At 45.1% G+C, this 26,772-nt stretch overlaps 1 protein-coding gene across 1 annotated transcript; it reads left to right on the forward strand.

Annotated features, from left to right (window-relative positions):
- The first annotated feature begins 206 nt into the window (after positions 1 to 206).
- Positions 207 to 23,964, forward strand: LOC307169189 (serine/threonine-protein kinase pim-2-like). The gene is made up of 3 exons (XM_079889659.1): positions 207 to 415; positions 491 to 667; positions 23,406 to 23,964. Exons 1-3 carry the CDS (start codon positions 244 to 246, stop codon positions 23,486 to 23,488), a joined length of 432 nt encoding a protein of 143 aa, XP_079745785.1. The 5' UTR covers positions 207 to 243; the 3' UTR covers positions 23,489 to 23,964.
- The last annotated feature ends 2,808 nt before the right edge of the window (positions 23,965 to 26,772 follow it).

Genomic DNA, 26,772 nt, shown 5'->3' on the forward strand with positions numbered 1-26,772 from the left:
AACCTTTTGCTGTCTTGTTCTCTTTTTCTCTAGCGTGATTGTTCCAGACCTCTGGTTACAGAAGTGGCGATGATGCTATTGTTGAGGCATCCTCCAGTAAGCCCCTACGTAATTGAAATGTATGAGTGGTTTGATCGGCCCGATTTCATCTCACTCATTTTGGAGTTCCCTCAACCGTGCAAAGTCTTGCGAGAGGTCATCAATGATTGTTACACACTGAGTGAAGAGATCGCACGTGTCTTAATGCGCCAGTTAGTCCTGGCAGTGCAGCACTGCATAGACCACGGCGTGTTTCATAATGACGTCCATGTAGACAATATCCTGGTGAACACACACAGTATGGAGCTCAAGTTGATTGACTTTGGCTGCGCTCACCTAGTGGATGGAGATGGCTACAACAGTGCTGCATATTTTGGTGAGCTGGCATTTTGTATTATGTTTTTTTTTTTTATTGTGGACATGTATTGGTAATGAAATGTCTTGCTTACAGGAGCAAAAGAGTGCTGCCCACCAGAGGTCTTCAAACAGCTCAAATACCACGCCGTCCCAACAAACGTCTGGGCTCTAGGCATTGTGCTGCATTCAATGGTGAAAGGAAGATTGCCATGTTTTAATCCAAGGGACATAGTAAACGCCTGTCCTGATTGGAATCCTGACTTATCCAACGGTGAGAGAATAGACATTCATAAATGCACAAACAAAGCCTCTGACCAAATGTTGTTTAACAAAAAAAGTAAAAAACACCCATGAATGTTTACCAGAGACATGGAATCAGATTTTTACGCTAATGTGTCCATATACCTTACATTTACATATAGCTTATATTCATCGCATATTTCAGAAGACATTTTCCCACATGTCAGCTTTGGTGTGTAACAAGGTCTTGACTAACCTTCTCTCTCCTCCAAACTTGAACAGCATGCCATGATCTGATTAGGCAGTGTCTGAATCTCCGTCCAGCGAAACGGCCGACGTTAGAGCAGATCTTACAGCATGAGTGGTTCAGTTATCAGTGCTAGAATGAAGGCAGGCAGGAGATCCCATCTATTATTGAGGTCAGACGTAGAGTAGCACAACAGAGCCAGAAACTACATTTGCTATCATTCCAGTCCATTAGGACAGTCGTGGGCTAATGGTTAGAGAGTCAGTGTCCATGGGTATAGGGGTCCATGGGTATATGGGGCCTTCACATGCCAGTTTAATTTTTTTTTTAAAGTACTGTCATATTTTTCTTATTCTGAATTATGTTTAGGATAACAATGCAGCTATTGAACAGTACTAAACTGACTGGAGGCCACTTTAATATTCTGGTCCTACTATAAATATCATAACTTACTGATGAAAGAGAGACTGGGTGGAAACAGACCATTACAAGAATTGCTTCACCATCTAGTCTGCTGAACTAGAGAGGAAACAAGATCCAGAGGCAGAAAACATTTCTAAATTTCCTTGATTCATGAATGCTTACAGGCCTCCAAAGGATCATGTGACCTAAATTGTTAAAGTCTAAAAAGGAAAAAAATTCAATAATGGGAAGGATGGGTCAGCTTGGCCATGTTTGATAGCCAAATCCTTTTATTTCCAGTCTCGGTCTGGTTCATTATTATTTGACAGCTGTTACAGCAGAAAATGTTTCCTCACAAAAGAGCAGCAGCTCGAGTTCTTACCCGAACCAGGAAGTATGACCATATTAGCCCGGTTCTGTCAACACTGCATTGGCTCCCTATTAAACATCATATAAATGCTAAAATATTGCTAATTACTTACAAAGCACTAAATGGTTTAGCTCCGCAGTACTTGAGCGAGCTCTTAACGCATTATAGTCCTTCACGTCTATTGCAAACTCAAAATTCCGGCCAGTTAATAATACCTTAAATATCAAAATCGACTGCTGGCAGTAGATCCTTTTCCTATTTAGCACCAAAACTCTGGAACAGTCTTGGATACATCAGAAAGCTGATCAGACAGGGGGTTCTCTACATTCACTGGTAGGAAATTCACCAACATCAACAGGTTTCGATGAACCACTTTTTCCTGACCAGTGGTCGGATTACGGATCCTGTAAGTATGAGTGTCTGATTTACGGTCCACAACAGTGTAAACTGTTGACTCCCACCTGTCAGCAAGTTTCCTCTTACCCCTTTCAGTTTTATTTGCCAGGAGCACCTGATCACCAATTTCAATGTCCAGTCCTTTTACTCTTCGGTTGTACAACTCTGCATGTCTTTTCTGCTCTTTCGTTGCATGTTCTTGTGCGATCAGTAATGCTTCCTTTCTCTTCTTTGACCAGAGTGGTTACAAACTTATCACAGCAGGTCAAGACTGAACGAAAAAGAATGTCGATGGGCAAACGAGGCACACGCCAAAACATCAAATAAAAAGAGGCATAAACCCGTTGTTTCATGGGCTGGGCAATTATAAAGAATGTAGTTAGTGCCTTTGAGTGCCTTCAAAGAAGCACTAAATGGTTTAGAAGAATGGTAAGTCTTCTTCTCCAAAGAAGACTAATATGGCACATAGTCTTAGAGCTCAAACATGACAATCTGGGGCTCAGGTCAGGAAGCAGACAGACTGGCTAAACCGACCGTCTGCTAGCTGTCTCACATCACCAAGCTCAGATAAATCCCATCACATAGAGCCTCTTTCACCTAGATATCATCATATAGAGACTGTGTCTGTTCCCTGAATTAGGACATACAAAAAACTCCTAAACCCATCTAAGGTTAAAATTTTTATTGATGTTCAACAAATAAAAAACAGCTATAATACACATGAGTAAATGATAAAGCTTGAGTTGCTGAATATTAGATCCCTTACTTCAAAAGCACTTATTGTTAATGATATGATTACAGATTATAATCTAGATGTGCTGTGTTTGACAGAAACCTGGCTAAAACCAGACGATTACATTACTTTAAATGAGTCCACCCCGCAAGATTACTGTTATAAACATGAACCTTGTCTGAAAGGCAAAGGGGGAGGTGTTGCTGTAATTTATTGTAATATCTTCAGAATTACTAAGAAGTCTAGTTTCAAATATAATTCTTTTGAAGTGTTGGTGCTTAATATAGCAATATATAGTATAAATGATAAATCACGTTTGAGATTTGTGCTGGCTACTGTATACAGGCCACCAGGGCACCATACAGACTTTATCAAAGATAAATTCATAGGTACGTATCCTAATGACAAAGACGAATAAATGATATCAAGAAGAGGATCTATGACCTCTGGAAGCATCTCTTTCAATAGCTTAGCTGGTATAGGGTCTAATATAAGACTAATATACATGTTATCGATTTAGATGATTTAACGAGTTTAGAAACTTCTTCCTCTCCTATAGCAATTAATGAATCAAATTTTTCCTCAGGGAGACTACAATGCACTGCCAGATGCGATACTGTAGTAGACGATTGTATTGTTATAATTTTCTCCCTGATATTATCAATCTTATAAGTGAAGAAGTTCATAAAGTCATTACTGGTTTGCTGCTTGGAAACTTCTGGGCTTGAAGCTTTATATTTCGTTAGTTTAGCCACCGTTTCAAATAAATACCTAGGGTTTTGTTTATTTTCTTCTAATAGGGTTGAAAAATAAGCAGATCTAGCAGCTTTTAAAGCCTCTCTGTATGCAATCGAGCTCTCTTTCCATGAAATGCGAAATACCTCTAGTTTTGTTTTCTTCCAGTTGCGCTCCATTTTTCTGGCTGCTCTCTTAAGGGCCCGAGTGTGCTCGCTGTACCACGGCGTTGGACTATTTTCTTTAATCTTCTTTAAGCGCAACGGAGCAACTGTGTCTAAAGTGCTGGAAAAGAGAGAGGTAAAAGTTTCTGTCGCAATATCAAGTTCTTCTAAGCTATCTGGGATGCTGAGATGATGAAACTGATTAGGAAGATTATTAATAAAGCAATCTTTAGTGGCAGAAGTGATAGGTCTAACATATTTGTAACATGGAGTCGGCTTTGCAGCCTTGGCTAAATGAAGTTTACACCAGACTAGATAATGATCTGAGATGTCATCGCTCTGCTGCAGAATTTCAACGGCATCAACATCTATTCCGTGTGATAATATTAGATCTAGAGTATGATTACGACAATGAGTAGGTCCTGACACGTGTTGTCTAACTCCAATAGAGTTAAAATCTTTAAATGCCAGTCCCAATGCATATTTTTCGTTATCTACATGTATACTTAAATCACCAACAATTAGGACTTTATCTGCAGCCAGTACTAACTCTGATAGAAAATCAGCAAATTCTTTGATAAAGTCTGTATGGTGCCCTGGTGGCCTGTATACAATAGCCAGCACAAATCTCAAACGTGATTTATCATTTACACTATATATTGTTACATTAAGCACCAACACTTCAAAATAATTATATTTTAAACTAGACTTCTTAGTAATTTTGAAAATATTACAATAAATTACAACAACACCTCCCCCTTTGCCTTTCAGAAAAGGTTCATGTTTATAACAAGTCGAGTCAAGTCAAGTCAAGTCATCTTCATTTATATAGTGCTTTTAACAATGTAGATTGTTCCAAAGCGGCTTTACAGAGATAATAGGAAAATAAAGTAACAGAGATTGTTTTGGCTTTACAGCAGCTCTAGAATAAAGTTATTGTCCAGCTAAAGTTAGTTTTGATTGATTCACTTCCGTCGCAGCGATCATTAGTTATGAACTCAGGGGCCGCTAACACGACACCGTTTTAACAGAAAACTCTTAAGTTCTTTCTGCACAAACTTCAAAAACGTGAACCCGTGAGAATGCTGATGGCGTGCACATGCGTATTACGAGTTCAGTCTATAGGTATACGTGTTTGAATATATGTGCACAGGCGTGTAGTCCTTCCCTACAAATCAACCCTCAACAAACTACTTGTCTGGCCTTAAAAACAGAATTTTTATCGCTTCCACGTAGTCACGCGAACCGGAATTATCCCGACAATGCTTTATCTGTAGAGAGGTAAAGGGAGGGGAGGGAGGCCTTCACAGGGGAGAGACTAGTTGACACTTAAGGACTGCGTTGTCGTCGCGTCCAGGCGCAGGTCCTTCATCAGATCTGGATATGCCCTGGATCCGGCGGACTGCGGTAAACCTCGGGATAAACAGAGAGACTAATATTAGCGTAGACGCCATTCTTCTTATGATGTAACTAGTACATCAGGATTTATGGGAAGTGTTCCCGGTTCCGGCTGACCTAATCTATGCAACCTAACATTGAATTATAGAAGTCTATAACCACTCCCCGCTGCTCTCCCCACAGCGGGCAGCACCCTAATGAGGTTAAAGACACCCATCTCTGAGCACACAGAGTTCTCGGATGACAGTGTGCGCCGCTCACGCGCCTCGCCACTGTCGTCTCCCTTTGTCGCCAGACCCCTGGCAGAGCAGGTCCCCATGGAATGCTGGTCCTTCCCTGGCCTCCTCTGTCAGGATGCAGCAAATGACCGTGCCCCCACACCGGGTCGCTACGCCGCCCACGCCCGGGCCGGTCATTCCGCTTCGCTGCCCGACCGAGGGTACGTCTGTGGTTCCCATGACCCTGGTTCAGTTCTTGGGAGCCTGGCTAGAGCTTCCCGACCTGTCCCGTTGGGTCGAGAGAGCCATCAGGCTCGGATATGTGATTCAGTTCGCACGATCTCCTCCCTGTTTGCGGGGAGTCCGTTACACTATGGTGGGGTGGCAATGTCCCTGTCATGTGTGCGGAGGTCACTACCTTACTGGCGAAAGGTGCAGTCGAGATTGTCCCTCCAGCCAAAATGAAGTCCTGGTTCTACAGCCCAGGCACGGCGGCAGGATTCCAGTTTTGGATGGGCCAGACCAATTGTGGGTGGGCCTTAAATTAAAAACGTTATCCAATCACTGTTTAACATAATAAAAATGATTGACTAATATACTGTTATATTATCTGTGAGTATACATAATATAGATTTTAATAGCTTGATGCTCTTTGAATATTTTGTTGCATTGTAAAAAGTTTCGGTGCATAAGACGGAACTATTCGCGATCGCTCTCCATGGTTCTGACCAAAGAAGAGCGCTTTGGAATCTCCATTACGCATCATACCTGGCTTTGTCTCTTAGTGCGCTACGAAGACTCTTAAGTTATAACTTAACTAAAGGTATGCTACCACTAAAGGTATACCATTGCTAGGCGTCTTCAGGGCTATCATCCACTCGCGAGGCAGAGGCGCTGGCGCCCTCCGAGCAACAGCGCTGGTCGCCGAGAAAGATATGACATGGAATGGATAAGACATGATTTTATGGAAGCTTGTTTCCGCCACAAAATAATAATAAAAAAAAGATAATTGCGACTTTTTATCTCACAATTGCGAGTTTACATCTCGCAATTCTGACTTTATTTCTCAGAATTGCGAGATATAAAGTCAGAATTGCGTGAAATAAAGTCGCAATTGCGTGTTATAAAGTCAGAATTGCGAGATATAAAGTCAGAATTGCGTGAAATAAAGTCGCAATTGCATGTTATAAAGTCAGAATTGCGAGATATAAAGTCAGAATTGCGTGAAATAAAGTCACAATTGCGTGTTATAAAGTCAGAATTGTGAGATATAAACTATTCTGAGGTAAAAAAAAAAAAAAAAAAAAGTTAGTCTTTTTTTTCCCCCTTAGAATTGGACTATATATCTCACAATTGTGAGTTTATATCTCACAATTCTGAGAAAAGATGTCAGAATTGCGAGATATAAACTCGCAATTATGTGTTATAAAGTCAGAATTGCGTGATATAAAGTCGCAATTGCGAGAAAAAAGTAAAAATTCTGACTTTATATCTCGCAATTCTGAGAAATAAAGTCAGAATTGCGTGATATAAGCTCGCAATTGTGAGATTATGGCCTGGTTTCACAGACAAGGCTTAGATTAAGCCAGGATTAGGCCTTAGTTAAAATAGGACATTTCAGTAGCTTTTTTAAACATCCCTCAGAAAAAAAACATTACTGGTGTGCATCTTGAGACAAAATAATGGCAGTGACATGTTTTAAGATATGCCAGTGCAAGTTGCTTTTATTTAAAACAGCCCAAACATGCATTTTAGTCTGGGACTAGCTTAAACCTTGTCTGTGAAACCGGCCAAAAAAGTCGCAATTATCTTTTAAAATGTTTTATTCAGTGGCGGAAACAAGCTTCCATATGATTTTGACCACTTCATTGAGTTTTTTTTTTTTTTTTTTTTTTTTTTGTAGAAAGACTCTTTTTAAAAGGTTTTCGTTTTTTATAAATTGTATCTTAATTTTGATCAATGTTTTATCAACCAATTACCTGTATTTAATAAATGAGAAGCAAATATATAGCAGACAATGTAATAAGGCACCGACACGATCACTTGCATTTCACGTGAACTGGAGGGTGCCGAAACTCAGCTTGTGCCTCACAGATTTTAGAAATATAGGCTATCTATTATAGAAAGTTTGAAATGTCTACTTTTAAAAGAAAATATTCAAAACCAAAAGAAATAGGCTACTCTCTGATTATGTAATCCATATCTCCATCCATCTCCAATCCATCTCTGGCGTTCATGGCGAGTCCGCATCGTCAACTTCATCTTTGCAGCAGAAAAAAACAGTTTATTAATAAACAATTAAATGTCTCCTTTCTATTTTAGACACATTCATAATCATTACTTTTACCGGTTCTTTGTGGCAAGTTTTATGTGTGCGGTCGTGCGCTTGAGTGCGGCTATATTACGTAAACGCTCATATCCTGTTTAAGTAATTAAAATAATATACGATTTGTCCACGAATGGCTTTATATGAAAAACTACTAGTCGACTAGAAAAAAAAATTAGTCGGAGGCAGCCCATATTCCGCATATTTTTGAGCCAGGCAGCAGGCAATTATGGGTTGAGCGAGCGACCCTGCGGAATGAGCAAGCGGTGCGGAATATTCAGAAATGCGCTCCAAACCCGAACCACTGTCTGCTGAACTTGCGCAGAAACATCAAAATAGATAACAGCTTTTTAAAATTGTTTTTAAAACTAAACATTTAGACTATTTTAGCACAAATGATGAGCTTATTGCCATTTTTTTTATAATTCTTGACAAACTTTAAAAGTTTTTTTCTTTTTGAAGAAAAGTTTTGGGTGGGCCTGTTAAAAAGTGCCATAACGCCGTGCCTGCTACAACCCCTACTTCATTGTACCGTAGAAAACCAGTGGGTTTCGGCCAATCCTGGACCTGCACGTCTTGAACCAATCCCTTCACAGGCTTCCGTTCAAGATGGTCACGGTCAAATGCATTCTTGAATGTGTGCGGCCACAGGATTGGTTTGCAGCGATCGACCTGAAGGACACCTACTTTCATGTCTCCTTTCTTCCTCAACACAGACCATTCCTACGGTTTGCTTTCGAGGGGCAGGCATATCAGTACGCGGTTCTCCCATTCGGTCTAGCCCTGTCTCATCGCGTCTTCATGAAGGTCGTAGAGGCAGCCCTCTTTCCGCTACGGCAACACAGGGTTCGCATCCTGATTTATCTCGACGACTGGCTGATCCTAGCTCACTCTCGAGACCAGGTTTGCGAACACAGGGACCTAGTGCTCCGGCACCTAGCCCGTCTGGGCCTTCGGGTCAACCGGGAGAAGAGCAAACTTTGCCCCGTGCAGAGGATCTCTTTTCTCTGTATAGAAATTGACTCAGTCGCCATGTGCACGCAGCTTAAGAGCGAGCGCGCGCACGCAGTCACTGCTGACTTGCCTGAGACAGTTCAAGGGCAAGAGTGTGGTTCCACTGAAATTATTTCAGAGGCTCCTGGGGCATATGGCATCCGCAGCCGCAGTAACTCCACTCAGACTGCTTCATATGAGACCACTTCAGCTTTGGCTTCGCGATCGAGTCCCGAGGTGGGCATGGCAACACAGCACGCTCTGAGTACCAGTTACTCTGACCTGCCGTCAGACCTTCACCCCATGGTCGAACCTCAGCTTTCTACGGGCCGGAGTGCCCTTAGAACGAGTTTCCAGGCATGTTGTTGTCTCAACAGATGCTTCCACCACGGGCTGGGGTGCCATGTGCAATGGACATGCTGCCGCGGGCTCCTGGACAGGACCCCAGCGCCTTTGGCATGTCAATTGCCTCGAGTTGCTGGCAGTACGTCTCGCTCTGCATCGCTTCCATGCGTTGCTCAAGAACCAGCACGTACTAGTCCGATCAGACAATACCGCAACAGTAGCGTACATCAACCGACAAGGTGGTCTACGTTCCCGCCGTATGTCGCAACTCGCTCGCCACCTCCTCCTATGGAGTCAGAAGCATCTTAGGTCGCTTTGAGCCATTTATATCCCAGGAGACCTGAACTGTGCAGCTGACGAGCTCTCACGGCTTCAGCCTCTCCCTGGAGAATGGAAACTCCATCCCCAGTCGGTTCAGCTGATTTGGGATCAATTCAGGGACGTGCAGGTAGACCTGTTTGCCTCCCACGACTTGTCCCATTGCGACCTGTTTTACTTCCTGACCAAGGGCACGCTCGGGCACGGACGCACTGGTGCCGCAAGTATGCGTTTTCCCTACATGCGTTGAGCCTTCTTGCACAGACCCTGTGTAAGATCAGGGAGGATGAAGAGCAGGTCATTTTGGTTGCCCCTCATTGGCACAACCGGACCTGGTTCTCCGAATTTGTACTCCTCGCGACAGCACCTCCCTGGCCAATTCCTCTGAGGAAGGACCTCCTTTCTCAGAGACGGGGCACCCTATGGCACCCTCGTCCCGATCTTTGGAACCTCCACGTGTGGCTCCTGGACGGGACGAGGCAGGTTTGAGTACCCTACCACCAGCGGTGGGGGCTACCATCACTTCCGCTAGAGCATCGTCCTCGAGACATGCCTACGCGTTGAAGTGGAACCTCTTCGTCAACTGGTGTTCTTCTCGCCTAGAAGACCCCACAAAATGTCCGATCAGTGTCGTGCTTTCCTTCCTGCAAGAAGGGTTGGAGCTAAGGCTGTCTCCCTCCACCCTTAAAGTGTATGTTGCCGCTATCGCCGCACATCACAACCCAGTCGAGGGTAAGTCCGTGGGAAAGCACAACCTGGTCATCAGGTTCTTCAGAGGAGCGAGGAGACTGAATCCTCCTCGCCCTCCTCTCGTTCCCTCTTGGGACCCCTCAGTGGTTTTAACTGCCCTGCAGAGTGCTCCCTTTGAGCATCTGCAATCAGTGGAGCTTAAGTTCCTGTCAATCAAGACAGCGCTCCTGGTTGTATTGGCTTCCATTAAGTGGGTAGGAGACCTGCAGGCATTTTCGGTTGACGAAGCGTGCCTGGAATTTGGGCCGGCCTGCTCTCACATGGTCCTGAGACCCCGGCCTGGATATGTGCCCAAGGTTCCCACCACTCCCTTTCGAGATCAGGTGGTGAACCTGCAAGCGCTGCCCTTGAAGGAGGCAGACCCAGTCTTGGCACTGCTCTGTTCAGTATGCGCCCTCTGTGCTTACATAGACAGAATGCAGTGTTTCAGGACCTCAGACCAGCTCTTTGTCTGTTATGGTGGGAAGCTGAAGGGAAAGGCTCTCTCCAAGCAAAGGTTGTCTCATTGGATAGTGGACGCCATTGTTTTGGCATACCAGCAGCAAGGTCGACCATGCCCCCTTAGTGTGAAGGCCCACTCCACCCAGAGTGTGGCCTTCTCTTGGGCTCTAGCGCATGGCGCCTCGCTAACAGACATCTGCAGAGCTGCAGGCTGGGCGACACCCAACACATTCGCGAGATTCTACAATCTCCGAGTGGAGCCAGTGTCCTCTCATGTGCTCACTTCAACCAGCTGGTACTAGGATCTGCTCAGGTGTCTTCGCTTCCTCGCCATTCCACCCCACGGACTGGATACGCGTGATATTCTCCTCAGGTGAGCCTCCCAGAGAAGCCCTGAGTTCCTCCAGCATTGTTGACGTCAATGCCAGAGTTATGCCACCGGCAGCTTTCGCGATTGGGTAGGTGCCACCATATGCATGGTTCCCCCTCTGGGCGACCCCCACATGTGTATTTCCACTGTAAGCCTCTCCGAGCATGTGTCTTTCTCTTGGCAAGCCACCTTGCCCCCCCCCTGGGGTTGAAACATTCCACCCTGCGGGCTGGAAACCCCAGTGTTTCTCCATATGCAGCCTCATATGTGTATTCTGTAAGTCCCCCCCCAGGGAATTTATGGAATTTGCATAGCGTAACTCCGCCCCACTTCGTGGGTATATAAGGAAGTACGCCGGCAACATGCAGATATGTCTTCGCTGAGGAGCCGAGACTGAACTCAGGCGTTCCAGCGGTACAACGGAAGTGACAGGGAGACGGAACTACTCAGGTAACCTACTCAGGGTACGAGGGTTACATACGTAACCGAGACGTTCCCTTTCGTGGTCACTATGAGTTACATCAGTGGCGACGAATGGGGTTCCCAGTCTAATCACGCCACCTCGGCTGTCTTCCAGTGCCTTGCGTAAGTCTGAGCTCCCTGTCGTGAGACTGGCATGGACAAAGGACTCCTACTGAACACAGGAATACCATGGTACACTTGGAAGCATATCTCAGCATATCTCTCAAATATGCAATCAGTGCCAGCCCGAAGGAGTTAAGAATACACATTTGGCCCGGGGGGGCTGCATATGGAGTATCACGGGGGTGTCCAGCCGCAGGTGGAATATTTCAACTCCAGGGGGGGCAAGGTGGCTTGCCAAGAGAAAGACACATGCTCAGAGAGGCTTGCAGTGGAAATACACATGTGGGGGTCACCCAGAGGGGGAACCATGCACATGGAGGCACCTAGCCAAACGCGAAAGCTGCCGGTGACATAACTCTGGCGTTGACGTCGACAGTGCTGGAGGAACTCAGGTCCTGCGGGGAGGCTCACCTGTAGAGAATATCGCACGTATCCCGACCGTGGAGAGGAATGGCGAGCAAGCGAAGACACCTGAGCAGAATCTAGTACCGGCTGGTTGAAGCGAGTACATGAGAAGAAACTGGCTCCACTCGGAGATTGTAGAATCTTGCGAATGTGTTGGGTGTCGCCCAGCCTGCAGCTCTGCAGATGTCTGTTAGCGAGGCGCCATGCGCTACAGCCCAAGAGGAGGCCACACTCCGAGTGGAGTGGGCCTTCACACCATGGGGCACGGTCGACCTTGCTGCTGGTATGCCAAAGCAATGGCGTCCACTATCCAGTGAGACAACCTTTGCTTGGAGAGAGCCTTTCCCTTCAGCTTCCCACCATAACAGACAAAGAGCTGGTCTGAGGTCCTGAAACACTGCGTTCTGTCTACGTAAGCACAGAGGGCGCGTACTGGACAGAGCAGTGCCAAGGCTGGGTCTGCCTCCTCCAAGGGCAGCGCTTGCAGGTTCACCACCTGATCTCGAAAGGGAGTGGTGGGAACCTTGGGCACATATCCAGGCCGGGGTCTCTGGATCATGTGAGAGCAGGCCGGCCTGAATTCCAGGCACGCTTCGTCAACCGAAAATGCCTGCAGGTCCCCTACCCTCTTGATGGAGGCCAATGCAACCAGGAGCGCTGTCTTAATTGACAGGAACTTAAGCTCCACTGATTGCAGAGGCTCAAAGGGAGCACTCTGCAGGGCAGTTAGCACCACTGAGAGGTCCCAAGAGGGAATGAGAGGAGGTCGAGGAGGATTCAGTCTCCTCGCTCCTCTCAAGAACCTGATGATCAGGTCATGCTTTCCCAGAGACTTACCTTCAAGTGTATCGTGATGTGCGGCAATGGCGGCAACATACACTTTCAGGGTGGAGGGAGACAGCCTTCGCTCCAACCCATCTTGCAGGAAGAAAAGCACGACACTGATCGGGCATTTTGTGGGCTCTTCACGTCGGGAAGAACAACAGTTGACAAAGAGGTTCCACTTCAACGCATAGGCATGTCTCGAGGACGATGCTCTAGCGGAAGTGATGGTAGCCACCACCGCTGGTGGTAGGGTACTCAAACCTGCCTCCTTCCGTCCAGGAGCCACACGTGGAGGTTCCAAAGATCGGGACGAGGGTGCCATAGGGTGCCCCGTCCCTGAGAAAGGAGGTCCATCCTCAGATGGATTGGCCAGGGAGGTGCTTTCGCGAGGAGTACTAGTTCGGAGAACCAGGTCCGGTTGTCCCAATACAGGGCAACCAAAATGACCTGCTCCTCGTCCTCCCTGATCTTGCGCAGACCCTGCTCACTTGGGGGAAACGCATACTTGCGGAGGTCCCGCGGCCAGCTGTGCGCCAGTGCATCCATGCCGAGCGTGCCTTTGGTCAGGGAATAAAACAGGTCGCAGTGGGACGAGTCGTGGGAGGCAAACAGATCTACCTGTGCGTCCCCGAACTGATCCCAAATCAGCTGAACCGACTGGGGATGGAGTTTCCATTCTCCAGGGACAGGCTGAAGCCGAGACCGCTCGTCGGCCGCACACACGGTTCAGGTCTCCCGGGATATAAATGGCTCGAAGCGATCGCGAAGCCAAAGCTGAAGTGGTCTCATATGAAGCAATCCGAGCGGCGTTACTGCGGCTGCGGATGCCATATGCCCCAGGAGCCTCTGAAATAATTTCAGTGGAACCGCACTCTTGCCCTCGAATTGACGGAGGCAAGTCAGCAGTGACTGCGCGCGCTCGCTCGTAAGCTGCGCACACATGGCGACCGAGTCGATTTCCATACCGAGAAAAGAGATCCTCTGCACGGAGCAGAGTTTGCTCTTCTCCCAGTTGACCCGAAGGCCCAGACGAGCTAGGTGCCGGAGCACTAGGTCCCTGTGTTCGCAAACGTGGTCTCGAGAGTGAGCTAGGATCAGCCAGTCGTCGAGATAGTTCAGGATGCGAACCCTGTGTTCCCGGAGGGGAACAAGGGCTGCCTCGACGACTTTCGTGTAGACGCGAGGAGACAGGGCTAGCCCGAATGGGAGAACCGCGTCCTGGTATGCCCGCCCCTCAAAAGCAAACCGCAGGAGCGGTCTGTGTCGAGGTAGAATGGAGACATGAAAGTAGGCGTCCTTCAGGTCGATCGCTGCAAACCAATCCTGCGCCCGCACAAATTCAAAGATGCGTTTGGCCGTGAGCATCTTGAACGGCAGCCTGTGAAGGGAGCAGCTCAAGACGCGCAGGTCCAGGATTGGTCGTAACCCACTGGATTTCTTGGGTACAATGAAGTAGGGGCTGTAGAAGCTGGACTTCATTTCGGCTGGAGGGACAATCTCGATCACACCCTTCGCCAGAAGGCTGGCGACCTCCGCTCTCATGACAGGGGCATTGCCACATTGACCATAGTGGACTCCCCTGAAGCGGGGAGGAGACCGCGCGAACTGAATCGCGTAGCCGAGCCTGATGGTTCTTGCAACCCAGCGGGACAGTCTGGGAAGCTCTAGCCAGGCTCCCAGAAACTGTACCAGCGGGGTCATGCGAACCACAGACATACCCTCGGTGGTGCAGCGAGGCGGAATGACCGGCCCAGCACGCCTGCATAAAATGAAAGTATCTTTACATATTATGTATGGGGAGCTTTTTGGCAAACTGTTTATCAGAGCAACTTGCATGTGATGTACATTTATCACTTCAGCGTCATGTATGATGTGTGCAAGCAAAAGCAATTTATTAGGGACGTATGGTGTGGTTTGGACGCCTGGTACACAGCACACAGCAGGGGTGCTATGTCTTCTGTCCGTCAACAAACATGGTACCCACAGAAACACTCAAAAGTTTCCACAACTGTGCTCATATTCAAGCATGTTTATTCCAGGTGTTTATTGCAGTATCCTGGACCTGCCTCTAAGGTCATTTTTATTTAACAGATGAAATAATTTTTTCCCTGATCTATGCTTCTACAAATGGGGTCCTTGCCCCATCACACATTATCAATGAAAGTGACTGAAATCATGCTGGGGGAGCTGACTTTCGAGAGGGGGAGAGATTTTCTGGACTGATGGAAAGGATCCCCTTAGGACAGACAGATGGATGTTAATGTAAATACTGTATGTACTTAGGGCTTAATATTGATTACCACTCAATTAATGTAGCATTAGCATTTTTACTTACAACAATTTGGGCAGAGGCATTTTTGTTTCTGATGACCCTCTGACCCCGGTCATCATTAATCTGTGCAGTTTTTAATATCCGCTTGCTCGCCAGTGTGGCAAAACAAGCACTGCAGGTTTTGCAGTTGGCCTGCTGACGGACCTGGCAGCTTGGGCAGGGCCTGAATTTTGGCTTCGTCATTCTAATATGTACACACACACAAAATATAAATATTAAATATCATACAGGGATCCAAACACACATAAGTACAAGAGCTAGTCAAGCTAGTCAATATATTAGCATGTATCATACAGCAGTAGGAAATGCTTAACTTATCACTATTCTAACATTGTTAGTTATTACGTTATTTGTAACATTATACAAATTATTTGTGCTCTTGTCTGCCTCGTTGCTCCTGCTGCTGCTGTTGCGTTGATTTGCATCTGTAAGCTTTGTATATCATTCTGTTTTGAATCATTATTTACTATCATTCCTTGATGTTTATACTGCTAAATATAGCTTATTCAACATCACACATTAACCTGACATTGCTAGCTTCAATCTAAATCGTTATTGCCAGCACAACACGCTATTAATTCGCTAGCCTGTTAGCGTGCCATCCGTGTGCTCTTTATTTATTTTTAATTTCACTTGAAGTCACTTGCACTTCATGTATAGCATAGCCTTCTCTGTCAGCACAGGATTTACATGTGATCAATGCAGGGGGATAGTAAAGCTGACGGGGAAGATTTCAGAACTAGAGACACGCATCCAAACTTTAATCAAGGTTAATTGTAAGAGTGCAAGGGTTTTAGATACTGCTTTGGATGCGACTAGCTTAGTGAACTCTGTACATTGTTCGGTTCTGGCTGTAGTAGAGCCCGTGCAGCAGGGCATTTGGGTGACGGTGAGGCGCTGTAGTCGCGGGACAAAACACCGCTCTTCCGTTCCGATTAAACTTCAAATAGATTCACCCCACTTAGTGAAACACCCACTGAGAATCCTGTTGAATGTGCCCTAGTTATTGGCAATTCTATTACACGGAATGTGAATATAGAGACACCAGCCACCATAGGCTGGTGTCACCATTATGCATCCATCTCCGGTACATGTTTGCCGGGAGTCAGAGCGCCTGACATCAAAGCAAATTTAAAAGTGCTGGCTAATGCTAATCGTAAATTCTCTAAGATTATTATTCACGTCGGCACTAATGATGTTTATCTCCGCCAGTCGGAGATCACTAAAATTAATGTTAAAGAGGTGTGTGAACTCGCAAGTACGATGTCAGGCACTGTAATTTGCTCTGGCCCCCTTCCTGTTCGCAGGAGTGATGAGATACTTAGTAGATTGTCCTCACTCAATGGCTGGCTGTCTAAGTGGTGTCCGCAAAATAATATAGAATTCATAGACAATTGGATAAGTTTTTGGGGCAGACCTGACCTGTTGAAAAGGCATCAACATTTATTCCATGTGATAATATTAGATCTAGAGTATGATTACGACAGTGAGTAGGTCCTGACATGTGTTGTCTAACTCCAATAGAGTTAAGAATGTCTTTAAATGCCAAACCCAATGCATCTTTTTCGTTATCTACATGTATATTAAAATCACCAACAATTAGGACTTTATCTGCAGCCAATACTAACTCTGATAGAAAGTCAGCAAATTCTTTGATAAAGTCTGTATGGTGCCCTGGTGGCCTGTATACAGTAGCCAGTACAAATCTCAAACGTGATTTATCATTTACACTATATATTGTTACATTAAGCACCAACACTTCAAAAGAATTATATTTGAAACTAGACTTCTTAGTAATTCTGAAAATATTACTAATAATTATAGCAACACCTCCCCCTTTGCCTTTCAGACGAGGTTCATGTTTATGACAGTAATCTTGCGGGGTGGACTCATTCAAAGTAATGTAATCGTTTGGTTTTAGTCAGGTTTCTGCCAAACACAGCACATCTAGGTTATAATCTGTAATCATATCATTAACAATAAGTGCTTTTGAAGTAAGGGATTGAATATTCAGCAACCCAAGCTGTTTCATTTGCTCATTTGTATTATATCTGTTTTTTATTTGTTGAACATCAATTAAATTTTACCCTTAGATGGGTTTGGAAGTTTTTTGTATGTCCTAATTCGGGGAACAGACACAGTCTCTATATGATGATATCTAGTAGGGGTGTAAATCGGAGCCTTCATGACGATTCGATACGATACCGATTTCTTAAGCCAACGATTCGATTATTTTCGATACTTCAGAATTCCCCCGCGATACGATTCGGTACGATTCAATACTAGATATTTTTACATGATATCTATCAAGTTTCAAATAAATCAACAAAAATAATAAATAATTTGCCTTTTATTGAGAATACAGAAACCGTATTCTATTCACATAATGTGTATGTTACACAATAGCAGTTGTGCTCAATGCACTGCAAATAGAACAGCAAATAACAGTTACTGCATCTACAATTACAATAAAGTGCAATCAGATAAACTGTAATAAGAACAAAATAAAAATAATGAAGTCTAATGCTTACAGTGCAGGTGTAGTTTTTGCTCTTTTTGAAGTGCTCGACAACTTTGGAGGAAAAAACGTTGTCAGTAGCCGCGTTTCCATTACCCTTCAAATTGCGCAAATTGAAATTTCGAATTGAAAATACGCTTAATGGAAACACGTCAACTTCGCAAAAACTCCCATTTATCGCAAAAAAAGTTTTTACGCTCGCATGAGGTGGTTTTTCAGGCAATTCGAAAAAGAAATATTTCGCAAAACTGCAATGGAAACAGTTTTTGCGCATTTACAGGTCACCTGACTTTAGAAGGAGAGGTGTGTTTGGACAGAATACAAGACAGAGTTCTTTATTGAATTCATAAAAGACAAAAGAATGACAGAAATACTGGATTCTAAACCTCAAAGAAATGCCACAATCAAGACCTTGAAGCAGAAATGAGTGAGAAAAACCCAGAAACACCTCATATGTGCCGCTCACAGACACAGTATAAAGGTCTTTCCTTGCCATTAATGCTTGGATAACACGCCTTCCATTAATAATAACGTCTAGTGCGGTACGTGGCTGTGATATAAACTTACCAACGTCCGTTGCCATGATTTTTGGAATGACTTATCGCGAGAGGAAAAAATGACGTTTTAGTCGCGTAACATTGGTTTAATGGAAACGCCGTCATTTCGCAATAGTTTTTTATCGATATTTAGAAAAAATCGCAAAAGTTTTGCGCGAATCTTTAATGGAAACGCGGCTAGTGATGTGGCGGGCGTGGAAGCCTGTGTTTTTTCTTTACACTCGCCATCAATACCATGGCGCTTTTTCAGGTGTGCGGATAGATTCGGCGTATTGCCGCAGTATCTTATCTCACACTGACAGTCTCTCTTTGCAAACGGCAACATCTCTTACCACTGCTCCATCTGTTTTCCTGAAGCCAAAATACTTCCACACCCATGACTTGATGCCGACTGGAGTGTGTAACATTTCACTTTCATTGCCAGCTCGCTCTGACGGTTCCATCGCTCTTGAAAGTCAGACTCAACAATGTGTGTGAAAATAGATAGACTGTGAAACGTAAGTAACGCGTGTGAAGTAGAAGACAATAATGAGGTTAGCGCCACCCGCAGCTTAGGAGTAGGTTGTACGCATATGTCGGAGCGGATGCTGAAAATAGACAGGCGAACAGACAGGCGGCAAAATAAACACATTAATCGATACTCTTGCGGACGCATCGATGCATCGAATCGTCGGCTGTATAATCGATGCATCGATACAAATCGATTAATATTTACACCCCTAATATCTAGGTGAAAGAGTCTCTATGTGATGGGATTTATCTGACCTTGGTGACGTGAGACGGTCGGTTAAGCCAGTCTGTCTGCTTCCTGACCTGAACCCCAATTCATATTTGAGCTCTAAGACTATGTGCCATATTACTAGAGAGAAGAGCAGCACCATCCCAGAAGGGATGAACGTGTTACACATATAACTTGTCGCGAATATCTGCCAATGCCAAAAAGACATGTCCAAATCAATATCAATAAACCAGCACCAAGAGCTCCGAGTTAGCTAATCTAGCTAGCTAGCATGGGCTCTGGCTAACTACTTTGCATCTCATTGTGATGCAACAAACAGTTGTATTATGTCTCTCTCTTTCTAATACAGCTCTTACAGAGGGGTTCAAAATCAACAAATACGACAACAATTTTTTTTGGCCATAACCCATTTTCATTTAATCATCATTTTGGATGTGAAAATGCTTATTCATTTATCTTGCTTATTTGACTGTTGTAGGCTACTTACCGTGGTGGAATCGTGCTGGGCAATGGTTTCTGGGATTGTCGCACACAGTGACGCGTTGCACAAAATTGCGCCAAAATATCAATCATAATGAAAAAGTACAGTCTTAATATTTTATATCCTTGCTCAAAAATTTCAAACGAATCAGTATAAATGTCTGAGTGAATGGTATATGTAGCCATTACATTGAAACACATCACTTCCCAGAATGCATCCATCTCTTTACCAAAGAATGTTATTTCACCTGGACAGGCTGGGGATGGCCATATTAGGCAATATAAACATTTCTGCAGTAGGCTATTTAATTTATCACAACTTCATAATCAGTATTGAGATGAAAGATCTATAAAAGTAGGCCATTCTTTTTTTCTGGACCAGACAATACAGAATTCTAGGACAGAGTTTACCCATAGCGACGGTTGCTATGCGTCGCTGGTTGAAATGGATGAGAGACACACCCAAGTAAAAAAAAAAAGGCAAAGTAATAGGCTCACTATTAGCCATTGTAAATTGAAATACCATCAACAATTATAAAATATGTTTTAAGCCTCCAGCAAATATGCAGCCCTGTAACTCCTGTAATTATGGTATTTCAATGTAGCCCAAAATTATATATATATAAAAAAAAAGTTGTGGTAGTGAGTCAGACAAGGGTTTCTGCCCCACGAAAATGTATGGTCACCGCACCAATGATTGTAACAGTCTATGCGCCGCATGCTACTGCAAAATACACATTTGCAGCATAAAATCAATCGCCTGAAACAATACTTTCCATCGCAGACAAACCGCTGGATGGCTAACCCCCTTCCGTCAAAATCCAAAGATGAGGGATTTGCATTCAAATCTATCGAATGACCCTCTACGGCAGTGGTTCCCAAACCTCTCCTGGAGTACCCCCAACACTGCATGTTTTCTTTGTCTCCCTAATCAAACACACCTGATTCAACTCATCAGCTCATTATCACATGGGTTAATGAGCTGATGAGTTGAATCAGGTGTGTTTGATTAGGGTAGGGCTTGCATAGACTAGTCGAGTAGTCGATAGATCGACTACTTCAACCACTAGTCGACGCTGTTGGAAACAATCGACTACTCGAGCGTCCATTAACCATAAATCAATTAAAAATGGTGAACGTCACCAACAGACACCACAGATCACCATCAGATGTGTGGAAGTATTTCATCAAGCATGACAAAAATATAGTAATTGGCCAACTCTGCAAGAGGCCGTTCACATATTGCATCTAAAAACGTGTGGAAAGCGCGACCATGCCGCTGTCTCCTACAAGCGCTTGCGCTCCCATGGCGTCTGTCGTTGCTATGCAACCAACCATGAACTGCGCTCTCCATGATGACGACGAAGAAGTATCAGCAAAGGATTAATTGATTTCTAGCCCTTGCATTAGCTTTACTACTAGATATATTTCTGGAGATGAGAAGGAAAAACCCGCCTGGAAAAACTAGCGCACCACGTTGCTTCCATTATGAGCGTGCTCGCCGCGCGCCTACATTTGAAATGTCGACCTTGAGCGCGAAAAAGACGCAATATGTGAACAGCCCGTCTGAAATGAAAGGCAAGAACGGCTATTTATTTGGCTTTAGACTGTTACATGAAAATTTTAAAATGAAATGTCATAATTATAATGTTTTGAGAGTTTACTTATGTAATTGTTGCATTAGGCTATGAATTAATAATGTTTATTGATAAGATCTAGCTATTTCATGTCTTTTCATTTACAGTAGCATGAACCACGAGTAGTCGAGTAACTCGAGTATTGTTTTGATAAGAAATCGACTAGCAGAAATCAGTAGTCGTGCAACCCCAAGATTAGGGAGACAAAGAAAACGTGCAGTGTTGGGGGTACTTCCAGGACAGGTTTGGGAAGCACTGCTCTACCGTGTCAAGCGACGAAGAGGGGGTACCCTCAACGTCGGCTTATGGACGTCAGGGGGAAATGACCAAACGGCAGTGTGTGACGAATAGGGTTGAGACCGTGTTGGTTTTGGGGACCAGGCACATACTTTATGTCTAAGTTGTAGCTAGCCAATTTAGCCACCCAACGTTGCTCGCAGCAATCAAGTTTGGGCTTTGTAAGTATATGGGCCAAAGGATTATTGTCAGTCAAGACAATGAATTCATGTCCTTTGAGCCAATTACTGAATTTATCACATACTGGCCATTTTAAGGCCAAAAACTCCAAACGATGTGCTGGATAAAGAGACTTACTGGCAAAGGCTACCGGCCTGGCTTTTGTCTCCCCCTCTGGGACCTATGAGAGCACAGCTCCAATACAGTCCAAGGAGCCATCCATTGCCAGTATGAAAGGGCGATTAAAATCAATCGGCAAGTCTGGCAGATTGAGGGGACTTAGCTAAAATTTTGAATGTTTACAACTCTCATGCTCCTCCCCCTTCTCCACTACCACGAAGCACCCTCCCATCAAGTTCGTGCTCGTCAGTGCATGTGCACCAGATTTTCTGTGAACGCACCCGTCTCTTCAGCATCGAAGCATCATTTTCTTTTCCTTGTTTTTTTTTTTGGACCTAGCTCTTGTTGTTAACCAAGGAATTGGAAGCTTGTTAGTAGATTTTCTCTCCGCCATCATGATTCGTACAATCCAACACACCTGCGAACTTCAGCCGTGTGCATGTGATATTGTAAAGTGCTCGGGGGAGGGGGGATCTGTGGCGTGTGCACGAGCTGTGATTGACAGTCAGATCTCACACAGCCCTACGCTGATTGGACCAGAAGAACCGGGAGCAGTGGATTTTTGCAAAACAAATAACAGGCTCCAGGTGGAGGTAGAAGCGCGAGGTTTTTTCTAAAACCGGCTGATTTATGTTGTTCTGTCGGAGCATAGTGTCAGTTTCAGTGAATATGATCAAAAAAATCTTGCCGACAGCAGCTTTAATTCGGATCCAGTAGTCCACAGGATTCTCTTTGGCTCTGGGGAGAGTGGCATAAAAATATGCAAGTGGCAGGCAAGAGGGTGCTTCACTGAAGTATTGCATAAGAATATCATAAATTAACTCAGGGTTCTGCCTGACGTTGAGCATACCATCACTGCGCAGGCTGACCTTGACAACATCCCTTGCCTTTCCAGCCAGTCTACTCATTATTTCTTCAGCTTGATCCTGAACAGGGCACATTTGCTTTCTTGTCTATCCACTCCTCAATGCCATACTTGGAGACTTCATGTGCAATGAAAATTTGGATGACTAGTAATTTCCTACTACTTAATTCTGAAAAAAACTTTCTAATTATTGGGCAAAAAACCTCTGCACATATTAACCCAGAATACTGTCTAACAATTGATGGCTGCTCTGTCAAGTCTTCGTCGTCGGTTAGGAACCTGGGTGTGCTCTTTGATACCAATCTTTCATTTGAAAGCCACGTTTCTAGCATCTGTAAAACCGCGTTCCTCCATCTTAAAAATATATCTTAATTATGACATATGCTTTCAATGAAAAATGCAGAACAATTAGTTCATGCGTTCATGACCTCAAGGCTAGATTATTGTAATGCTCTACTGGGTGGTTGCCCTGCACGCTTAATAAACAAAGTCCAGTTGGTCCAAAACGCAGCAGCTCGAGTTCTTACCCGAACCAGGAAGTATGACCATATTAGGCCCGTTCTGTCAACACTGCATTGGTTGCCTATTAAACATTGTATAAATTTTAAAATATTGCTGACTACTTACAAAGCACTAAATGGTTTAGCTCCCCAGTACTTGAGCGAGCTCTTAACGCATTATAGTCCTTCACGTCTACTGCGATCTCAAAATTCCGGCCAGTTAATAATACCTAGAATATCAAAATCGACTGCTGGCGGTAGATCCTTTTCCTATTTAGCACCTAAACTTTGGGACAGTCTTCCTAACATTGTCTGGGAAGCAGACACACTCTGTCAGTTTAAATCTAGACTAAAAACGCATCTCTTTTACCTGGCATTCATATAGAACATTACATTTCTATTACTCAAATCAGCTAATTGATTATTAGGCTGCATAGATTAGGTCAGCCGGAATCGGGGACACTTCCCATAACACCTGATGTACTCGTTACATCATAAGAAGAATGGCATCTACGCTAATGTTAGTCTTTCCGTTTATTCCGAGGTTTACTGAAGTCAGCCGTATCCAGGCCGGATCCCGATCAGATGGTGGACCTGCTCCTGGACCCATCCACGACGCATCCCTGAAGTGCCAGCCTCATCAGCCCTGTGAAGGCCTCATCGACACGACAGCCATCAGCACTGATCCTCAACAAATTCCTACTTCCAACCAGATGGAACTAGATAATATTCTGAATGTTCTGATCCAATCTAACTTCTGACCTGTAATGCTGCCATCACTTGTGTATGTGTACACTGTTCTGTGCGTGCTGGTGTCTGAGTGTAACTGAGTGAATTGGTTTGGCAATCAGTGTTTGTATTAACTAAGCCAGAAGACACTAGTTTTGCAACTATTGACTCTCCAATATGCGTACCTAACTGGCCTACCATGTCTGTGAGGTGGTCGTATGTAACTCTATCAACGCCAGGTGTTGAAGTGTACGGACCCTCACCAGGAACCCGCCCAACAGGAGTACCACCCAGGGTCTGAGGAGGAGGAGGAGGAGGAGATGGAGATGGGAGTGGAGGAAGAGGTGAAGGAAGAAGAAGAGGAAGAGGAGGAGGAGGAGGAGATGGGAGTGGAGGTAGAGGTGAAGGAAGAAGAAGAGGAGGAGGAGGAGGAGATGGGAGTGGAGGTAGAGGTAGAGGTAGAGGTGAAGGAAGAAGAAGAGGAAGAGGAGGAGATGGGAGTGGAGGAAGAGGTGAAGGAAGAAGATGAGGAGGAGATGGGAGTGGAGGTAGAGGTGAAGGAAGAAGAAGAGGAGGAGGAGGAGATGGGAGTGGAGGAAGAGGTGAAGGAAGAAGAAGAGGAGGAGGAGGAGGAGATGGGAGTAGATGAAGAGGTGAAGGAAGAAGATGTGGAGGACGTGGAGGAAGAGTAGGAGGTGGAGGAAGAGTAGGAAGTGGAGGAGTAGATGGGAGTGGAGGAAGAGGTGAAGGAAGAAGAAGAGGAGGAGGAGGAGGAGATGGGAGTGGAGGAAGAGGTAAAGGAAGAGGAAGAGGAGGAGGAGATGGGAGTGGAGGAAGAGGTGAAGGAAGAGGAAGAGTAGGAGGAGGAGGAGATGGGAGTGGAGGAAGAGGTGAAGGAAGAAGAAGAGGAGGAGGAGGAGGAGATGGGAGTGGAGGAAGAGGTAAAGGAAGAGGAAGAGTAGGAGGAGGAGGAGATGGGAGTGGAGGAAGAGGTGAAGGAAGAGGAAGATTAGGAGGTGGTGGAGGAGGAGGAGGAGGGGAGTGGAGGAAGAGGAGGAGGAGTAGATGGGAGTGGAGGAAGAGGTGAAGGAAGAAGAAGAGGAAGAGATGGGAGTGGAGGAAGAGGTGAAGGAAGAAGATGAGGAGGACGTGGAGGAAGAGTAGGAGGTGGAGGAGTAGATGGGAGTGGAGGAAGAGGTGAAGGAAGAAGAAGAGGAGGAGGAGATGGGAGTGGAGGAAGAGGTAAAGGAAGAGGAAGAGTAGGAGGTGGAGGAGATGGGAGTGGAGGAAGAGGTGAAGGAAGAAGAGGAGGAGGAAGAGATGGGAGTGGAGGAAGAGGTGAAGGAAGAGGAAGAGTAGGAGGTGGAGGAGGAGGAGGGGAGTGGAGGAAGAGGAGGAGGAGGAGGAGTAGTAGATGGGAGTGGAAGAAGAGGTGAAGGAAGAAGAAGAGGAGGAGGAGGAGATGGGAGTGGAGGAAGAGGTAAAGGAAGAGGAAGAGTAGGAGGTGGAGGAGATGGGAGTGGAGGAAGAGGTGAAGGAAGAAGAAGAGGAGGAGGAGATGGGAGTGGAGGAAGAGGTGAAGGAAGAGGAAGAGTAGGAGGTGGTGGAGGAGGAGGAGGAGGAGAGGGGAGTGGAGGAAGAGGTGAAGGAAGAGGAAGAGGAGGAGATGGGAGTGGAGGAAGAGGTGAAGGAAGAAGATGAGGAGGACGTGGAGGAAGAGGAAGAGTAGGTGGTGGATGAAGAGTAGGAGGTGGAGGAGTAGATGGGAGTGGAGGAAGAGGTGAAGGAAGAAGAGGAGGAGGAGGAGGAGATGGGAGTGGAGGAAGAGGTAAAGGAAGAGGAAGAGTATGAGGTGGAGGAGATGGGAGTGGAGGAAGAAGTGAAGGAAGAAGAAGAGGAGGAGGAGGTGGAGGAGATGGGAGTGGAGGAAGAAGTGAAGGAAGAAGAAGAGGAGGAGGAGGAGGAGGAGGAGGAGGAGATGGGAGTGGAGGAAGAGGTGAAGGAAGAGGAAGAGTAGGAGGTGGTGGAGGAGGAGGAGGGGAGTGGAGGAAGAGGAGGAGGAGGAGGAGTAGATGGGAGTGGAGGAAGAGGTGAAGGAAGAGGAAGAGTAGGAGGTGGTGGAGGAGGAGGAGGGGAGTGGAGGAAGAGGAGGAGGAGGAGGAGGAGTAGATGGGAGTGGAGGAAGAGGTGAAGGAAGAAGAAGAGGAGGAGGAGATGGGAGTGGAGGAAGAGTCAAGTCAAGTCACCTTTATTTATATAGCGCTTTTTACAATACAGATTGTATCAAAGCAGCTTTACAGTGATAATATGAAAATAATACAACAAAGTTTGTTTCTAGAAGAAACTTGTGTCATCGTCCACCTGAAGTAAGGCAGATCAATAATATTGTTGAATATTAAATGTCCCTAAGGTGAGGAGGAGGAAGGTGAAGGGCAAGGAGACAAGTCTCGGATGAAATTCGTGCCACTCTAGTTGCCCATGTCTTTGTCCATGGTGTGACTATGAGGGAGTCTGGGTTACGAGTAAGGCCAAACTTGAGTCGCTTCACCGTCGCCTCAATCATAGGAACAGGTAGAAAAACAGGTAGATGTGCGTCAGATGGCTCTCTACTGTAACTTTTGAGAGCTGTACTATGTGCTGTTACAACACATGTACTCTAGCTGTTGCCCTATACTACTGTTATAAAAAGAAATGCATCAAATTGCCTAACATACAGATAGAGTTTTCTGAATTCTTCCATTTTGTAAAAAGGATATGTTACAGTTACAGTAATCAGTACTTCTTTCCAGGACACAGAGACGATGAAATGGAAGAAGCCTGGCAAGATATTTCAGTTGATGCATGCCAGCGGGGATCAGGCACACTAGAGGACCCCCCCCCCCCCCCCCCCGTACTATATTGTACTGTACAGTACATTAAGGAATAAAAAAATGTGCCAATGTATCCATTGGTTGTGTCTTTTGTGTTCATCATGTGAAGAGACGTTATGGATTTGTGTTTACTGTTTTGAGAATGCGAGGCATAGTTTTAAGAAAGGTGTTTAAGCAATCGAGAAAAACTGTAATAGAATATTCCTTAAAAGTTATTATATTGTTAGTAAAAAGGTGTCTGGAAAGAAATCAAAAGAATGAATAATTGTAAAACATCTTTGCCAACGAATACTGATGGTGTAAGCGGTCCAG

The sequence above is a fragment of the Squalius cephalus genome (genome assembly GCF_949319135.1).
Source record: "Squalius cephalus genome assembly, chromosome: 13".
Lineage (NCBI taxonomy): Eukaryota > Metazoa > Chordata > Actinopteri > Cypriniformes > Leuciscidae > Squalius > Squalius cephalus.